At 39.3% G+C, this 16,937-nt stretch overlaps 1 protein-coding gene across 1 annotated transcript; it reads left to right on the forward strand.

Annotated features, from left to right (window-relative positions):
• Window positions 1–4,155: 4,155 nt before the first annotated feature.
• On the forward strand, window positions 4,156–11,138 carry LOC149088621 (uncharacterized). The gene is made up of 2 exons (XM_089252144.1): window positions 4,156–5,479; window positions 11,107–11,138. Exons 1-2 carry the CDS (start codon window positions 4,156–4,158, stop codon window positions 11,136–11,138), a joined length of 1,356 nt encoding a protein of 451 aa, XP_089108270.1.
• The last annotated feature ends 5,799 nt before the right edge of the window (window positions 11,139–16,937 follow it).

A 16,937-nucleotide genomic window follows, 5' to 3' on the forward strand; every position in this document is an offset into this window, starting at 1 on the left:
ACACCAGTATCGATTGGTGAGGGACAATGCAAGGTTATGGTGTCGCAGGGAATTTTTCCCCAATAGGGTTGTTAATAAATGGAATAGCTTACCCCCGGAGGTAGTGAATTGTAACACAATTGACACGTTTAAAAAGAAATACGATAAACATGTTGGGGTAAATCGAGAAGCTATCCATTCTTAGAATAAGACAACCATAAGTATTCTTTATGGGCATTGTATAATATTTTATCATGTGTATATATTGTTTGTAATTTGTGTTAATTGCATTTTTAATTGGGTTGCTGTATTTTTGAAACATATGACAACCATATTTTTATGGGCATCTTTTTATCAGCCACCTCGTTGGGCATTTTGCCTGTTGTGGCGTTGTATTTGTATTTGTATTTCAATCAACAATATGCCTTCTTTCAATCAACAATATGCCTTCTTTCAATCAACAATATGTCTAGTTTTCAATCAACAATATGCCTTCTTTCAATCAACAATATGCCTTCTTTCAATCAACAATATGCCTTCTTTCAATCAACAATATGCCTTCTTTCAATCAACAATATGCCTTCTTTCAATCAACAATATGCCTTCTTTCAATCAACAATATGCCTTCCTTCAATCAACAATATGCCTTCTTTCAATCAACAGTATGCCTTCTTTCAATCAACAATATGCCTTCTTTCAATCAACAATATGCCTCCTTTCAATCAACAATATGTCTAGTTTTCAATCAACAATATGCCTTATTTCAATCAACAATATGCCTTCTTTCAATCAACAATATGCCTTCTTTCAATCAACAATATGCCTTCTTTCAATCAACAATATGCCTTCTTTCAATCAACAATATGTCTAGTTTTCAATCAATGATATGCTCATTTTTAATCAGCATGTAATTATCATGTTGAGGTCTTGCTTCTCTCTGCGGTGAGACGTTTTTAAATCATACTTGACACTGATGGCATCTTTATTTGGAAAAAAATCCCTAGAACTACATTTCTGAAGAGGCCTTGCACAGATTCGAATGTACCGTCATTAATCTGCAGACAAATGAACAGGAAATCATAAAAACTGATGGTAAGTAAAAGTCCGTTATAACGGGAATCTCGATATAACGTGTGATTTATAGGTGATTGTCAGTTCTAATGTCACAAAAAAATTCGCTTATAACGAGAAGTTCGCTGTAATGGCAATAATGACAATTTTTCCACTGATTGTAAGCTGTCGTTGTAGCGGATGGCTACTGTATGTTACAGAAGCCATCACATAGATCAAGTTACGCGTTCTCTTGAGTTCACTCCCATTTCTCAAAAACAAACCTAAACAAATAGAATCCCACATGAATAAGAAGACATAGACCGAAAAATTCAAAGAATACATACTGTGAGGATTAATTTCCTTCGCACATTACCACGGATATGTTGACTTCTTATCCCACTCTCCCCTGTTTTTCAAAGATATCTACACTACTTACCATTCTTCGAAAGAGAACTCGATTTCATTCTTATTCTTTTATAATTTCTGGAAAACTCATGAAAGTAGGCAGGAAATGACGTATTCATTGTAATTTTAGTAGTTCCTCTGTTTAAAACCGTGAGAGGGGAAAAACTTTGAAACATCAAGTCTCTTTCTTCTCATACTTATCACTAATGACACCTTTATTAGAAAGATCCCAAGAGATACATCGCTGAAGATGTCTTCCACAGACTCGAATGAACCGTTTGATAATTTGCAGACCAATGAAAAGGAAGCCATAAAAGCTCATGGTACCCCAAAAATCATCATTCAGATCAAGTTACGCATTCGTTCCTTCCCATTTCCCGAAGAAAAACCTAGACAAATAGGATCCCACACGAACAAGACACAGGTCGATAAATTGAAAGAATACATACTGTGCGGATTAATTTCCTGTGCATTACCACGGATATGTTGACTTCTTGTCCCACTCTCCCCCATTCTTTTTCCAAAGATATCTGCGCTGCTTACCGTTCTTCAACAGAGAACTCGATTTCGTTCTATTCTTTTATAATTTCTGGAAAACTCATGAAACACCAGGCAGGAAAAGACGTAGTCATTGTCGTATTAGTAGTTTCGATGGTTAAAAACAAGGGGTGGTAAGGGTGCGGAAATGTATTGAGAATCTTTCAAAGAAGTGCAGAGAAGGAGGGGAATGGATCGTATAGGATGTTTTAGGACTAGAAGGAATGGGAAGTGAAAGAATTCGGAAGAATCTTAGGGAGCCGGGACCGGAATGTGCAATTTCCTGTGCTTTGTATGCCTCACCAATGGAAGAACGGACTCCCTTTTCCTCTCGGGCTCCTTTTCTGCGGTGATATCCTCGAGTTCCATACACACACACATATATAGCGTCTCTTCAAACTAGAAACGAGGGAAAAGAGTTGGAAAGAGGGATACGGGAAAACAAAAGATGCCTTACAAACACCCTCCTTCAAGTTACCCCACACACAGCACTTACCTACCACCATCAGGATTTCTAGAGTACAATCTCATTCGTATGGTAAAAGTGATTATCAGTTCTTTGTTTGAGGAGGAATTCCCAGGAAAAGGATCCTACCCTCCTAGAACGCCTTGTTCCCCCTCATCATGCTGAGAATACTCTGAATGGGCTTGTCGTTGTCAGATATCGGAAACTGAATATTTCATCATTTTTTCCAGTTTCTGATCGTGTCTTTTCTCGTTCATTGAGGTATGCTGATTCCGAATGATGTGTCATTCAGATGGCTTTTTCAAACCGATTTTGTGAAATTCAATAGTTTGGAAATTTCGCAATAAAAGACAATGCAAAGTGGACTAATGATTTGCGTATTGGAATTTCAAACGATTTCTCTCTCTCGATCTAGTTCTCAAGGGGAAAGTAGCAGATAAAAATTTCCGTGAATATTTATGTTGATAATGATATGCTAATTCTGTCATCCAAGGATGACGTCACTCTTAGTTATCCATACAACGGTTTTTAACAGAGAGAAGATGCAACTGCCCCTGCGGGGAATCGAACCCACGTCCTTTCACTCTCTGGGAGAACGTCCTAGACCACTAGACTACAGAGGATACGAGCTTCTCAATCTTTCTAAAAATATATCTTCGCATCAGCCAGCTGTTAATATGGATAGCGGAGGATGGATATCTTTGTATGGATAGCGGAGAGTGACGTCATCCTCGGATAAGTCGCCATCTGGTGGCATCGTCAGCAATTGTGAGCTTTGGCCTGAATTGTGTGCGACCGTCCATGTACAGTCCCGTTCAGTGCACCCGAGCTCCAAGGAAAGGTTGGGATATTCATTGCCTCTGTAGTCTAGAACTTTCGCCCGGAAAGTGAAAGGACGTGGGTTCGATTTCCTGCAGACGCAGTTGAATTTTCTCTTCTTCCAAAAATATATCTTCGCCAGCCAGCTGTTAAAAACCTTTGTAATTCTGTCATACCAGCTTTTTTTTTGTTTCAATGCCAATGTCGGATTCCGACTTGAGCACGTTAACTACAACACGATTTGTCTTATCGGACAACTGAATTTTGGTCTTTGTATTCTAGTGGTCTAGGACGCTCGATGTATAAAATGTATTAATGTGCACAAACTCATACTAGATACATTTCAAATGAGAAGGAACTCTAAACTAATAGTGAATTTGATAATATTTATTTTTTATTTACATACAGCCCTAAAAGTCACGAATTCATTTATTCATTTACACCTGGTGTGAGTATGGTTACAAATGCCTCACTACTGTGGCGGTGCCATAACATTCCAAAATATAAATATTACACTAAATAATTTTAAACACGGGTCCTCTCAAATAGCGTCTCTGTGGCGTATTATATCCGTCACAAGATAGCAGCACACACGTAAAGTACGCTAAGATCCGAATAATCCACATGGTCTTAATAATAATTCGGGTCCTCTTTTATGGAATCTAGTTCTCGACGAGCTGTTGAAAATGGAGTGGCCAGCCAATATCCGTGTCCAGGCCTTTGCCGATGATATACTTGTTATTGCGTCTCACCAGACGATCAAAGGAACTGCAGAGCTAGCGGAAAAGGCGCTCCAATCCATCACAAATTGGTTATTATCCCATAGCCTTTGCCTGTCGGCGAGCAAAACGAGATTTCTCTGGATCTCAAAGAAGCGCCCCCCATCGATTTGGATGATGGGAAAGACAATAAAAAGAACTACGGTATTGCAGTATCTAGGAGTTTCCATTAGCCAAGATCTCAAATGGGAATCCCATATCCAGAAAATGAAGGATAAAGTTGCTGCTACGCTGCAGAAGATGCGACTTATGGCCGGAGCAAAGTGGGGCATTAATCAAGAAATGCGCAGAATCCTCTATTTGACGGTGGCAGAGCGAACTATGGCTTACGGTGCGTCAATCTGGTGTGCATCGCCTCAGGTACAGCTTTCAAACAGACTGAACTCAATTCAGAGAGGATACCTGTTGTACACCTCAGGAGCTTATAGTACAACCCCGACAAATGCTCTCCAGACTATCTTGGGCCTCCCTCCGTTGAGCCTGAAAATGGAGTTTCTAGCTAAGTCGGCCCGCCTACTCCAGCTCCGCAAGACAGTCTCAACGACGGAAAATACATTGGATCCTCAGGCATATGAACGAAAAATAAAGGGTTGGTCATCCCACCCGTCAGTCGGGCTGCGGAACAGCCAAATACGTTTTGACGAACCAGAAAACGAAGGTGAGCTGCTTCAGTCATCCACACTTATATACTACACGGATGGATCAAAGTCGGAAAAAGGGACTGGAGCAGCATACGTTAAGACTAAAGGTAAACAAGTAATAGCCCGATGGTCGGTCAAGCTAAAGGATGATAACTCAGTGTTTCAGGCTGAGCTTTTCGCCATCTACAACGCAGTCTTAGATGCTTCTTTACATCGAAAAGCTGCCCTAATTAGATCTGACAGTCGCTCTAGCATACTGGCGGTCTCTAATCCTCAGTCTAGTCATGAAATGGCTAGGACAATAAGACAGCTTCTCTGCAATCACACCAGAATAAGCCTCTCTTGGGTAAAAGCACATATAGGCCAATGGGGTAATGAATTGGCGGATACCACGGCGAAGGAAGCTACCGAATGCGAAATCATTACAGGTGATCTGCTGCTTCCCGCATCACACGCCAAAGCAATCCTATGGAAGGATCTAATGAATAAATGGCAACAGAGGTGGGATGACAACGCAGAGCCCGGTCGATCAACTCATAGGATCCTGCGACATGTAATGCCTCGGAACCATAAATGGTCACGTGAGATGATTATGTTCATAACGGGCCATGGTCCATTTCCGGCTAACCTTCATAGGTTCAAATCAATCCCCAGTGATAAATGCTCATGTTTGGCCATAGGCACGCCTCTTCACTACGCAACTCTATGCCCCAAGACAACGGCTTTCCACTTCAGAGAGCCAGCTGAACATCTGCGAATACCTTGGCTTGAGTGCATCCTGAAGCGGGAAGATTCGAAAAGTAAAATACGTAAACTGGTCCGCTTTCTAGAGCAGCACCCTGAGGATATCAGAACTACAGTCCCGGAGCCAGAACCAGATAGAGAGCCACCTATGCCAGTTAGGAGATCCACTAGACTACGACGTCAACTACACCCAGACAGCGATCTCGTACATCTGTTTAGAGAAGAGGAAGAAGAAGAGGAGCCTGAGTAGTCGAGAATAGTTTGATCCACGCTGGCTTATCGAAAAGCTGGATACAGGCAGCAATTACTGACGAATGTCTTTTGACCAAATCAAACCACACGGTGCAGCGATTAGATCAACGCAGCAGTAGATTGACAGCTTTCATTGATGTGATAGTTACTGATCCAATGGAAATCCCTGAAGAGAAGCAGATCAAATTTTATCAAGAACTATTCCCGATTATGACGATTATTATGAGATTTATAACCTGTGATTTACAATTGTGATTTATTTACAGAATCACCATTTTTCGATTACAAATTTTATACTTGTTTACTGGCGAGGTGCGTAATGGCACCTGCCCATGTATGTAATATATCTCTCTCAAGATCAATAAATGGTTAGGTTTCCCCGGAGGCACCCGAGTCCCCAGGGACAATGTGCTTATATCACTGAGTGTGACAGAGCCTGGGTGTCTCTCGGTTCCTATCCCTATCACATGGTCTTAATAAAAAGTTAGAAATTCAAAAAATTCATACTGTTGAGCTACTTAAAAAAAATGCATTCGGAGAGAAGCTCACCCTGAACCGGTGGATCTTCCAAACTATTTATATTCGTGGCGCATATGGAAATTCTGAAATATATTATGGAATGCCTGTCTGATCTTAGATGGAATCAAAAGCACCGAGAAAATTATTTCAGGAATCACAGCCTTATGAAACTCTCATAATTTCCTTCTAAAGATGCATTTCACGGGCTTCCCGAGATAGCTTGTGTGTGTGTGTGGTGAAAAGAGTGAGAAAGAGATAGAGTGTGACTGAGAAAGAAAGAGATATAAAAGATATGTGATCGCCATACATGTCACCAGTGACCATTACATGTCGGTGACATACCACCAGTGACCATTACATGTCGGTGACATACCACCAGTGACCATTACATGTCGGTGACATACCACCAGTGACCATTACATGTCGTTAACATGTCGCTAGTGACCATTTATGCTCTTTACTGGTTTGTCAAATAGAATGGGAAGGTGCCAATTCATTGCCAATAGGGCAATGAATTGGCGGATACCACGGCGAAGGGAGCTATCTTTGACCTTTGAAGACCGGACACACCCCGCAAAGGAAGCTACCGAAGGTGGAATCATTAGAGGTGATCTGCTACTTCCCGCATCACATGCCAAAGCAATCCTATGGAAGGATCTAATGAATAAATGGCAACAGAAGTGGGATGACAACACAGAGCCCGGTTGATCCACCTACAGCATCCTGCGACATGTAATGCCTTGGAACCATAAATGTGAGATGATAATGTTCGTAACGGACCAGGATCCGTTTCCGGCTAACCTTCATAGGTTCGAATCAATCCCCTGTGATGAATGTGCATGTTTGGACATAGGCACGCCTCTTCACTACGCAAGTCTATGCCCAAAACGACGCTTCCCCCTTTCACTTCAGAGAGCCAGCTGAACATCTGCGAATACCTTGGCTTGAGTGCATCCTGAAGCGGGAAGATTTGAAAAGTAAAATACGTATAGACTGGTCCGCTTTCTAGATCAGCACCCTGAGTATATCAGAGCTACAGCCCTGGAACCAGAACCAGATAGAGTGCCACCTATGCCAGTTTAGAATAAGACGTCAGCTCATGCATCTGTTTAGAGAAGAGTGAGAAGAAGAGGCGCCTGAGTAGTCGAGAATGGTTTGATCCACGCGGGCTTATCGAAAAGCTGGATACAAGCAGAAATTGCTGACGAATGTCTTTGGACCAAATCAAACCACCCAGTGCAGAGATTAGATAAACCCAGCAGCAGATTGACAGTTTTCATTGATGTGATAGTAACTGATTCAATGAAAATCCCTGAAGAGAATTAAATCAAATTTTATCAAGAGCTATTCTCGATTATGACTATTATTATGATGATTTCGTGATTTATAACCTGTGATTTATATAATTGTGATTTATTTACATGAATCACCATTTTTCGATCATAAATTTTATACTTGTTTACTGGCGATGTGCGTAATGGCACCTGCCCATGTATGTAATATATCTTTCTCGCTCAATAAATGGTTAGATCCCTCGGAGGCACCCGAGTCTCTAGGGACAATGTGCTTATGTCACCGAGTATGACAGCCTGGGTATCTCTCGGTTCCTATCACTATCACTATCTCTCAAATCGTGATCACAGTCTGTGCCAATGTTGTCCGAAAAAAAAATTGAAGAGAAATTTCTCTCACTCCTCTTCAAAAATTTTAGGGATAGATTTATAAACTGAGAGTCCTTTCTTTCATAAAACAGAGAAGTATCTCTAGTAAAAAAAACTACCTAAATTTGAAGAAGTATTTTTATTTCTAAATGAAACTTCTAGGATTAAAATTGAGCTTTGATGCATGAATCATGCATCTGCTCGAGTATTGCAGAACACTGTCAAGTGTTCAGTTCAGTGCCTCTTCCAGTAGCTCAATAGGCATCTTCAGTTAGTGAACTTGTGTGTAATTCGAGCTTACTTCCACCTTATTGCAATAGGATGGTATTTTCAGTGTCATGTTTTTGTTATCCTGGAAATTCATTCTGACATAACCTCGCTCACAGAAAGATTATACACACCACACAATAAAATTTAATCAATATTTTTTAATTTAAAAGGGAAAATTCTAATTAACATAATTTTTGTGAAATTAGTCTGATGTACTTAGATATGGTACTAAGATACAGATATTCTTCCGAATATTTAATCATTATTTGCCCGAACCGAATATTCTGAAAAAAGGGTCGAATATCCGTCCCATCTCTAATTTCTACGCTATTGTAGTTTCAAAGAGAAAGGAATCGCCTTAAAAACTTTACCCTTCATCAACACCGAATAACTTCATTTCTAGATAAGTCTTTTATTCAGCTAAAAAAGAATCTTCTTCCATATACAACGTATAACATGTTACTTAATTCAAAGAGCTCTTGTCATATCTCTCTTTATATCCCCATAAACTACTAAAAGCGATGACATCTCTGTTGAAAGTTTTTATCAAAGAAAATTGGTTATTTATAGAAACACCAACCCAACAGAGATAGAGGAAACCAAATTTGAAATTCCAAGGATAAAAACAAGAAAACAATATTTTGACAACGAGAAAGAGAGAGGATTCCACTCCACCATTTTCCACGACTCGCCAGGCACACGCATTCCAGTCCACACAGTCCAGGGTTTCATAATACACACATATATATATATATATACGTATTGTGAAGAAGCCTAGAGAGGTCCAGGACAGCGTTAAGTAACATTGCTTAGCCGAAGGGAGACAACGCAAGAAATGAAAATAAAATAAAAAAAAGTAAGAGAATCCGAGGAAAAAAGCATTAATATCACATTTCAGCCAGAACTAAACGTAAGATTCATGGAACACGTGTTGTCCTGGAAAAAAAAAACTGGAATAAAATCTTGCTTTTTTTCCCCCTTTCTTCTTTGGTCCAAGATTTTCTTCTCCAGGACAAATTTCTCTCACAAAAGAAAGAAAAGCAAAGGAAAAAAAAGAAAAGAAAAGCCGTTCTAATGGTTTTTATATCATCCTTAATCGAGTTCAGAAATATGAAGGGAAGAACGTATCTTAAAAACGTATTTTCCAGCTTCTCCAGGATCGAGTGCTGCTATTTTTTAACCGTTAGTACCCATCACAAGAAAACTTTGAAAAATAAAAAAGAAATTTTTTGTGTTTTTTCCTTCTTAAAGGAAAAACATAAGAAATGCAATTTTGTCTTCTCCATTTCTTTACCAACATCTTTGCGGAGTTTCTTTGAATTTTAATACTTTTTGTAAGAGAGAGACAAGAATATATTTTATATTATTTTTGCGTTCCTTTCTTTCTGGGGTAAAGTATAAAGTTTTTAGGCGCAGAAGGTATGTGTTGAAAGAACGTGACTTCTTATTCCAGGGCTTGTGTATGAAAATATCTTGGAGTTTCTAAAATTGACATGTTCGTGATCGATGCTGAGTGTAGAAAATGCCTTCTACTTGGAATCCACTATCGTGGATTTCGATATTTTGGATCAGCTCGACTTATTGTTAGGCTTACGACGCTTAGACTGCACGGAAGATCGCGAGTAATCAGGGCCGGACTTGGTCGAGTGTGAAGGGTGCGGCCCTACCAGGCCGCTAAGTTTTTGGTGCCGCAAGAGGGAGGTAAAAATATTTTGATTACAGTTCGAGAGTTGTTGCTTAAAATTCAGCCAAAGTTAGAGAACCTCTAACATTCAGAGACAACAAATACTACTTAACCAAACATGCACACCTCGTTCACATTGCTCTGCGAAACTTCTAACGAAGTGGTCCATGTTGGAATGTGCGTGTACGTGTTGCGAACCTAACACTAAGGTTGTTTCTGTGTAATGTTTGTTGTGTGTGGTGCCGCCATCTGCTTTTCTGACTATGACTGAAGTGTAATGATTGAATTAACTGTATCGTTGTAGGCCTGTTGCTCTCTGTGGCGATCGGCCCGCATGTGCGCGTCGAAGTTGCGTTACGTGTCGTGCTTCCATCCGTCATCAATTTTTCTAAGCAAGATTGAAGTGTAATGATTGAATTATTGTATCGTTGTGGGCCGGTTGCTCTCTGTGGTGAGACTTTTTAACGAGAAGATAAGCTCTCATTCGTACATTCAGATGCTGAAAAATGTAGCTTAGGATTTTGAACAAATCCCCCCTTTCTCTCTCCTACAGCCAAAAAGGATGGTGCAAGTAGATCTGGTGTCCTGGGCACTGAAACGGGGGTGGGGGAGGGTAAATTCTTCTCTTAACCGCCTATTCAAAATTACATGAAGAAGGCATGCTTTCCCGGCTGGAAGAGTAGAGTTGAGGCCCAAAGTAGATATTCGGTTTTCTAACCCTGACAGCCTCCAACCTTTAAGTGCCTGACACAATTTCTTGTTTAGTTCCAGTTCTAATCAAAAAGCGCCACAATCGATGCTCTATGGATGCTGTCGAACGAACAACGGTCAGCGCGAATTATCCCATTCTCGGCATTGAATGTCCACATTTCTCTAATCAACACCTTCTCACATACAACTAGCAAGGTATAATTGAGAAAATAAGAGCGGAATAACGCAGCATGGTTGATGATTACCGCCATTATTACCATCATTATTTTCTGGTCCAGAAGGACCTGTATAATCTGGGAGAAATCAGTTCTCCCAACTCTGTTATTTTTCCCGAGTTTTCGGTGGCGATGAATTACTTTGATTACTTCGTGGTGTTTGTGTGTGTGTGTGTGTATGCATACAACAACGCTGAAACTTGCTGATGCCTGGTGTAGAAGTGTTTATATGGCAGGATCACGAAAGCTCACAGTCCAGAACACCACAAAACAAACATACGAGCGCTACGCTTGGGTGGTCTACTTTGGCAGGAAGCATCCACGATTCTCTCCATTTTTTTGTTACACTATTCTATTTCTTTTTTTTTTAGGTGTAATCAAGCCAGAATCGCTGTTGGAATGACGCATAGCAGCTATTCGCCGTCTACGTGATAAATGATGACAGTGTCAATGACTATAACGTGGCTGTTATTTTATTGTTCGTGGAATTTTCTTTGATGTCTTTATGGGACCTTTGATGGAATGGCGCAGTTCACGAATTGTATGTACATTTGCCCCTTCAATGGCTGCGGATGGGAATGAAACGAGCTCAACCTCTCGATTGCATTCGGATGCCACCTCGTCCCGTCTAAGCCATCCTTTCACTACTTTTTTAGGGTCTTGCACAAAAACATTTTATTATTATTTTTTTTTACTTTCTATATTTTCTTACGATTGAGTGAACTCCGGTAAAAAGGAATAAAAACAGCACACTTTATCAACGAGAGTACGGCCACAATAGGATGCCATAGATTTTCCGCGAGATTCTTTTCTTCAATGTTTCTCTTTGGAAATTCAGCTCTAAGGGTATTTCTCTCCAGTAGTTTCTGCAATGGGACGTTAGGTGGAATAAAGAGCATTTGATACATCAGTTTAATGAGTATAGTTCTGATTAGTTGTGCTCAATGATTCATATCTGGATGGAACTGGATCATCACTGTTTGAGAATAAATCTTTGATTGATGTGGGATCAATCAGTTCAATCTTATAATCCACAGTATAGACGTAAACTTGCATTGAGCTGAAGGACAAGAGCTTTCCCAATATTTGCCACAATGTTCATGGAATCTATTGGAAAATTGGGCTCGAAACCTCCTCATTGTTACAGAATGTTCGCAATATGTTCGATATTTTCACGCCTGTTGGTGTTTTCACCGAGCGTTTCTTATCATTTTCGTCCTTGCGCACAACATTCGCCACTGACACATGTTGTATTTCACAGTGTGCCATTCCAGAATATCATTAGAGTTATATGAAAGTGATATTCATTACTTTTTGTTTACGAAATTCCAATGAATGTCTCGTGGGTTCCCAGTTGCTCTGTATTCCAAGGTATGAATCGTGTCCTCCAAGGGGCGTCGTAAGACTGCCAAATACATCACGCAGTTCCGATTATAATGATGTGTAGAAACTCTTAAGCTGATTATTTATGCAACCATTACTGCCATGAGAACGTTGCTGATTTTCTACTGTTAGGGCAAATACACAGCTGGTAAATGATGAATAGAGCAAAAGAAAACTGCTCGTACCTGAGAGAAAAATACACTGTAAAAAAAGACAACCTTTAATTTGTAAATACAATGTACACAGAAAACTTTCTGTGTGAGATGATATTGATGTTTACGGAAAGAAAATTCGTCTCTGCCCTCACGGGGATCCGACCCCGGTCTATCGTATACTAGAGGAGTGTTCTATCACTAAACTACGAAAGCAGGTACAACATTCTCGCCTTGGAACGTATATATGTGCTGAATGGCTGAACACCAAGACCACCAGATGGCGACGTATATGTAGAGAGAGACGACTTCACCTTTGTAAATACAATATATACCGAAAACTGGCCGTGTTCTATGCCAAGGAGTAATATATTATACGTTCCAGGGAGGCTATTTTATGTTTGTTTTCATAGCTTAAAGGTAGAACACTCGTCCGGTACACGGGGGTTCAAGTCCCCGTGAGAGCAGAGATGAATTATTCTTTTCGAAAAATTAATATCTCTTCTCATAGCCAGTTTTCCGTATATATTGTATTAGATACTGTTGTTATAATAAGAATTTTCGACGCATACTTGCCAATCTTCTTGAAACTTCGAGCAATTTTTTAGAATTTAGTCCTTGTAAAATGTTACTTTTTTTGGAGACCAATACGGCTTATGACAGCATCACTTCTGCGATTGATTTTCCACGTGTAGAATTTTTATATCAACCAAACACATGAAACTGAGATGTGTGGTCAATATAGTGAATGTTATGAGACATCCCAGCTTATCCTACGCAATGTGTTTTGAGTCAATAAAGAAGCTGAAATTCTACGAGCGAATTTACTAATCCCTGACAAACGAGCCAAGATATAACAGCCGGAAGCAAAGACGTATAATTCAGAAAATTAAATGAAAAAAAATAGCTGTGAAAAGAAAGAAATATTAAAAAAAACTGTTACAATTTTGAACTGTGGAATGTTTGTTGAAATAAATATTCCCCGAGCATACAAAGGAAGAATTTTATCTTCAAGAAAATAGAAAATCGTCGTCGAGAGGGACATAATAACACGATAGGGGCCAAAATATTATACAAAAAAATTACTATTAAAAAAAAAGCATTGTCTACTGTACATACAAAGAATATACAATTTTGATCCTGGTCCAAGAGAATCCATGAAAATATACAAACTCTTATATTACCGTACCGTAAATAAAGATTGAACAAAAAAATAAATGTACTACGATATAGGTACGGATAAAATTCTAAACTTGAAATATTCAACCGTAGATAAAGAAAATCCGACGTCGAACTGTACAGTTATAGAGGAGGTGTATGGAAGAACGAGGGAGTACACACACACACACATACAATATACAGCTGGGCCAAAACAGCAGTACTCAGGTATTCCGATATCGGATTTCCTCTCTCTTTCTACCCGTTCAGTCAACAGTATAGGCATAGGATCCCTCACATATACGAATGAGAGAGGGCATGGAAATCTTATACATACGCAAACGTTTATCTATGCTTGGGCGTCACCGCCTTGACAGTCGCCATTGCATTTGAAATTCAAGGCGGTGGGATATTCGGGATGAGGGCTTTCGGGATAGAAAAAAAAATAGGAATGAAGGTTTTTGGAGTAAGAATGGGGGAGAGGCATTTCTCGTTCAGAAAATTCTGGAAATAGCGACGGAAATCTTTTTTTGCTTCAATCCTTGCCCCCCCCTCCTCCTCGCCCTACTGAAATATCGTCTTGTTGTCTATTGTTGGAGAACATGTTTAGGTATATAAAGGATCGTATTTAGAAGAGAGGAATGTATGTGGGAAATACTGGATATATTTTGGATTTGGATGGTCGAAGGTATATTTTTTAGTGTTGAAACGCATTTATTTCAAAAAAAAAAATTATTCACCTTGTGTTGAGGCAACAGTGAAATAATCATTTTTTTTCCCCCCGTGAGAGACGTGACAATTTGGCGTGGTCTCGTGTTTCCCGTGATCTGAAGGATCCGCGGTTCCGTTGGCGTATTCTGCACATTTGACGATTTTGTGCTGACAGATTTACTTTCACTGCAAAGCACCGTATGTTGAGCAGGACGTCTCTGGATATAGTAGAGATGGGAATCTGTGTATTTGGTGAGTTTGGGGTAAAAGAACTCATGAATATTTGAATAAAATTTTCACATGCGTTTTGAATTTTACCGAAAATGTATCTCTTGCAGTATACCCATAAATTCGGGAGTATGTGGAGATGAAAAAAATACCACTAAGAATGCAACGTCGTGCATTAATATATACTGGATTGAAAATTTATTTCTCAAAATATTCATCCCGTACAGCCCAAAATATATTCAATGCATTGGAACGATTGTTTGACGAGAAAAGCTGCACAGATCTAAGGTCAATATCGTCCGTTTCTAATTGATCTGAGAGAGCAATTTATTGTAACGTAATTTCGATATTATTTTAAATTTTTCGTGTCGGGTCTGTGCAGAAAAATGGCGGCTTATTCGTCACGCGTTTGAGGTCGGCTTTTTCTTCCTGTTTGCTAAATTTTCAGGGTTTTTTTTTTTTTCTCTGTTTCGCTTAATTCTTCGCTTTTGTTGTTTTTTTCAGTGTTCAAACGTATATATAATATTTTTTTTGCTCTTTTTGGCCAACTAGTTAGTATCTGGGGTGTTTCTTCAGTGACGTAGGTGTAGATACTTCTAATACTGCATTGTTCTCTCCCAATGAATACCATCAATCATTGAATTCTCTATCCTCTAATATGTTTTCTCCCATGGAGACATTGAATGACTTACCTTCTACATCGGCGGAAAATAATCTCTGGGTTTCGGACATCGGCCCCAAGGACATTATTCAAAATCTATCTGGATCAAACTTACAGTTCACCGTCAAGATTGTTGGAGATACGACCATCCCTAAATCAAAGCCCAAGGAATTACGTATGTGCCTTGAACAAAAATTCCTGAATGCAAAACTCATCGATGAAATCCGATTCGCAAGAAATGGTGACCTACTTCTCACTTCAGCATCACCTGAAGTTGTATTGGAGGCCCTATCGCTGTCCTCTATTGGAAATATTCGGGTCAGAGCGACTCTACTTACTGATACATTATCTTCAAAACTGCTTCTGAGAGATATTCCATGTTCCGAAAAGCTGAGTGATGTGGCGTTAGAGCTGATGGACAATGGTTTGGTTCCATTGTGCATTAGACGTTTTGTGAAAAATAACATACCCACAAATACTTTGTTAATTACCATCTTGGGCAGTTCCATTCCTGCTGATCTCAAATTATGGTTCCAAATCTTCCATCCTCAAGAGTTTATAGAAAAACCAAGCCAATGCACTCGTTGCTTCAAATTTACCCATCGTACTAAATTTTGTCCAGTTACGATCACTATCTGTAGGACCTGTGGTGATCATCATGATACAGAATCATGTTCAAATGCTCCTAAATGTATAAACTGCGCTCAAGGTCATGATCCCATGGACAAGAAGTGCCCAACATATATTAAAGAGGCAGAAATAATCAAGTACAAAACAATCAAGCGGATTCCAATTCATCAAGCTCGCAAATTCTTCCAAGATAAATCGCCAACTTTTGCTGACAGAGCAAGTATAAATTGTGTGCCATCAACTATCACAGACTTAAAAATCGATATCCAAAATTTGGTCCGTAAAGAAATCGAATCAATGCATGAAAAAATAATTGAAGATGTGAAAATCTCCATGCATGCACTGATCACTGAAGCTATTCAGTCAATTGTTCCAGATCTGATATCTCAAGTCATCAAGGAAGCTGTACCACTATTGTCATCTGCACTTAACAGTGAGCTGATCGCATCCGCATTCACCAGTGAACTGCCTCATAAGAAAAATAAAGTACAAGTTCCTCTTTCAAAGGATACTCCTGCACAGCAGCCATTGCTAGAGTCCTCTACAGTCACACCAAAGCGAAACTGTTCAAACCATCATAATCAATGATAATTTTTTTTTTCTTTTTCCCCTCTCTTATTTCAGTACAAGTCGGTACTGTTTTTGTGTTCAACTGCTAGATTTGCAGATATGTTCATTTTCAATTTTACTTCATTGAATAAGCTATTCATGGTTTTCAAGATTTTGTTCTTTCTACTTTAGTCAAGATTATTCAATTTTCTGTATGTTTACATCATTGAAGGTGCTTCAATGGAACTTGCGCAGCATCAATAACAAGAGATTACACCTTCTTCGTTTTCAAAAAGATTATGATGTACTTTGTCTCCAGGAGACATTCCTTACATGTAATGACCGTTTCCATTTACCAAACTTTATAATATACAGATGTGACCGAGACAACAGCTCAGGCAGAGGTGGTGTTCTCACTGCTGTTCGCTCTACATACCCTTCACACGTTATTCATAAATTCTGTCTAATTCATAAATTCTAAATTTATATTTCTGACATTCTTTCTCACCTTCCCAACTCCATTCATCCCTTCATTTATGCTGATGACATTTTTCTTTGGATCAGTAAATCAGACTTGAATGTCGTTACAGACGAATTGAATTCTGCCTTAAACCTTGTTTCAAATTGGATGGATCAGTGGGGATTTGTTCTGTCTACTGAAAAATGCAGTTACAGCATTTTTACGAAAAAAAATGTTCCTTTTCTCCCAAATATCCAAATCAACGGTGCT

This window comes from Pholcus phalangioides, unplaced genomic scaffold (assembly GCF_987345545.1).
Source record: "Pholcus phalangioides strain wild (caught in Gottingen) unplaced genomic scaffold, Ppha-v1.0 ptg000003l_1, whole genome shotgun sequence".
Taxonomy (NCBI): Eukaryota; Metazoa; Arthropoda; class Arachnida; order Araneae; family Pholcidae; genus Pholcus; species Pholcus phalangioides.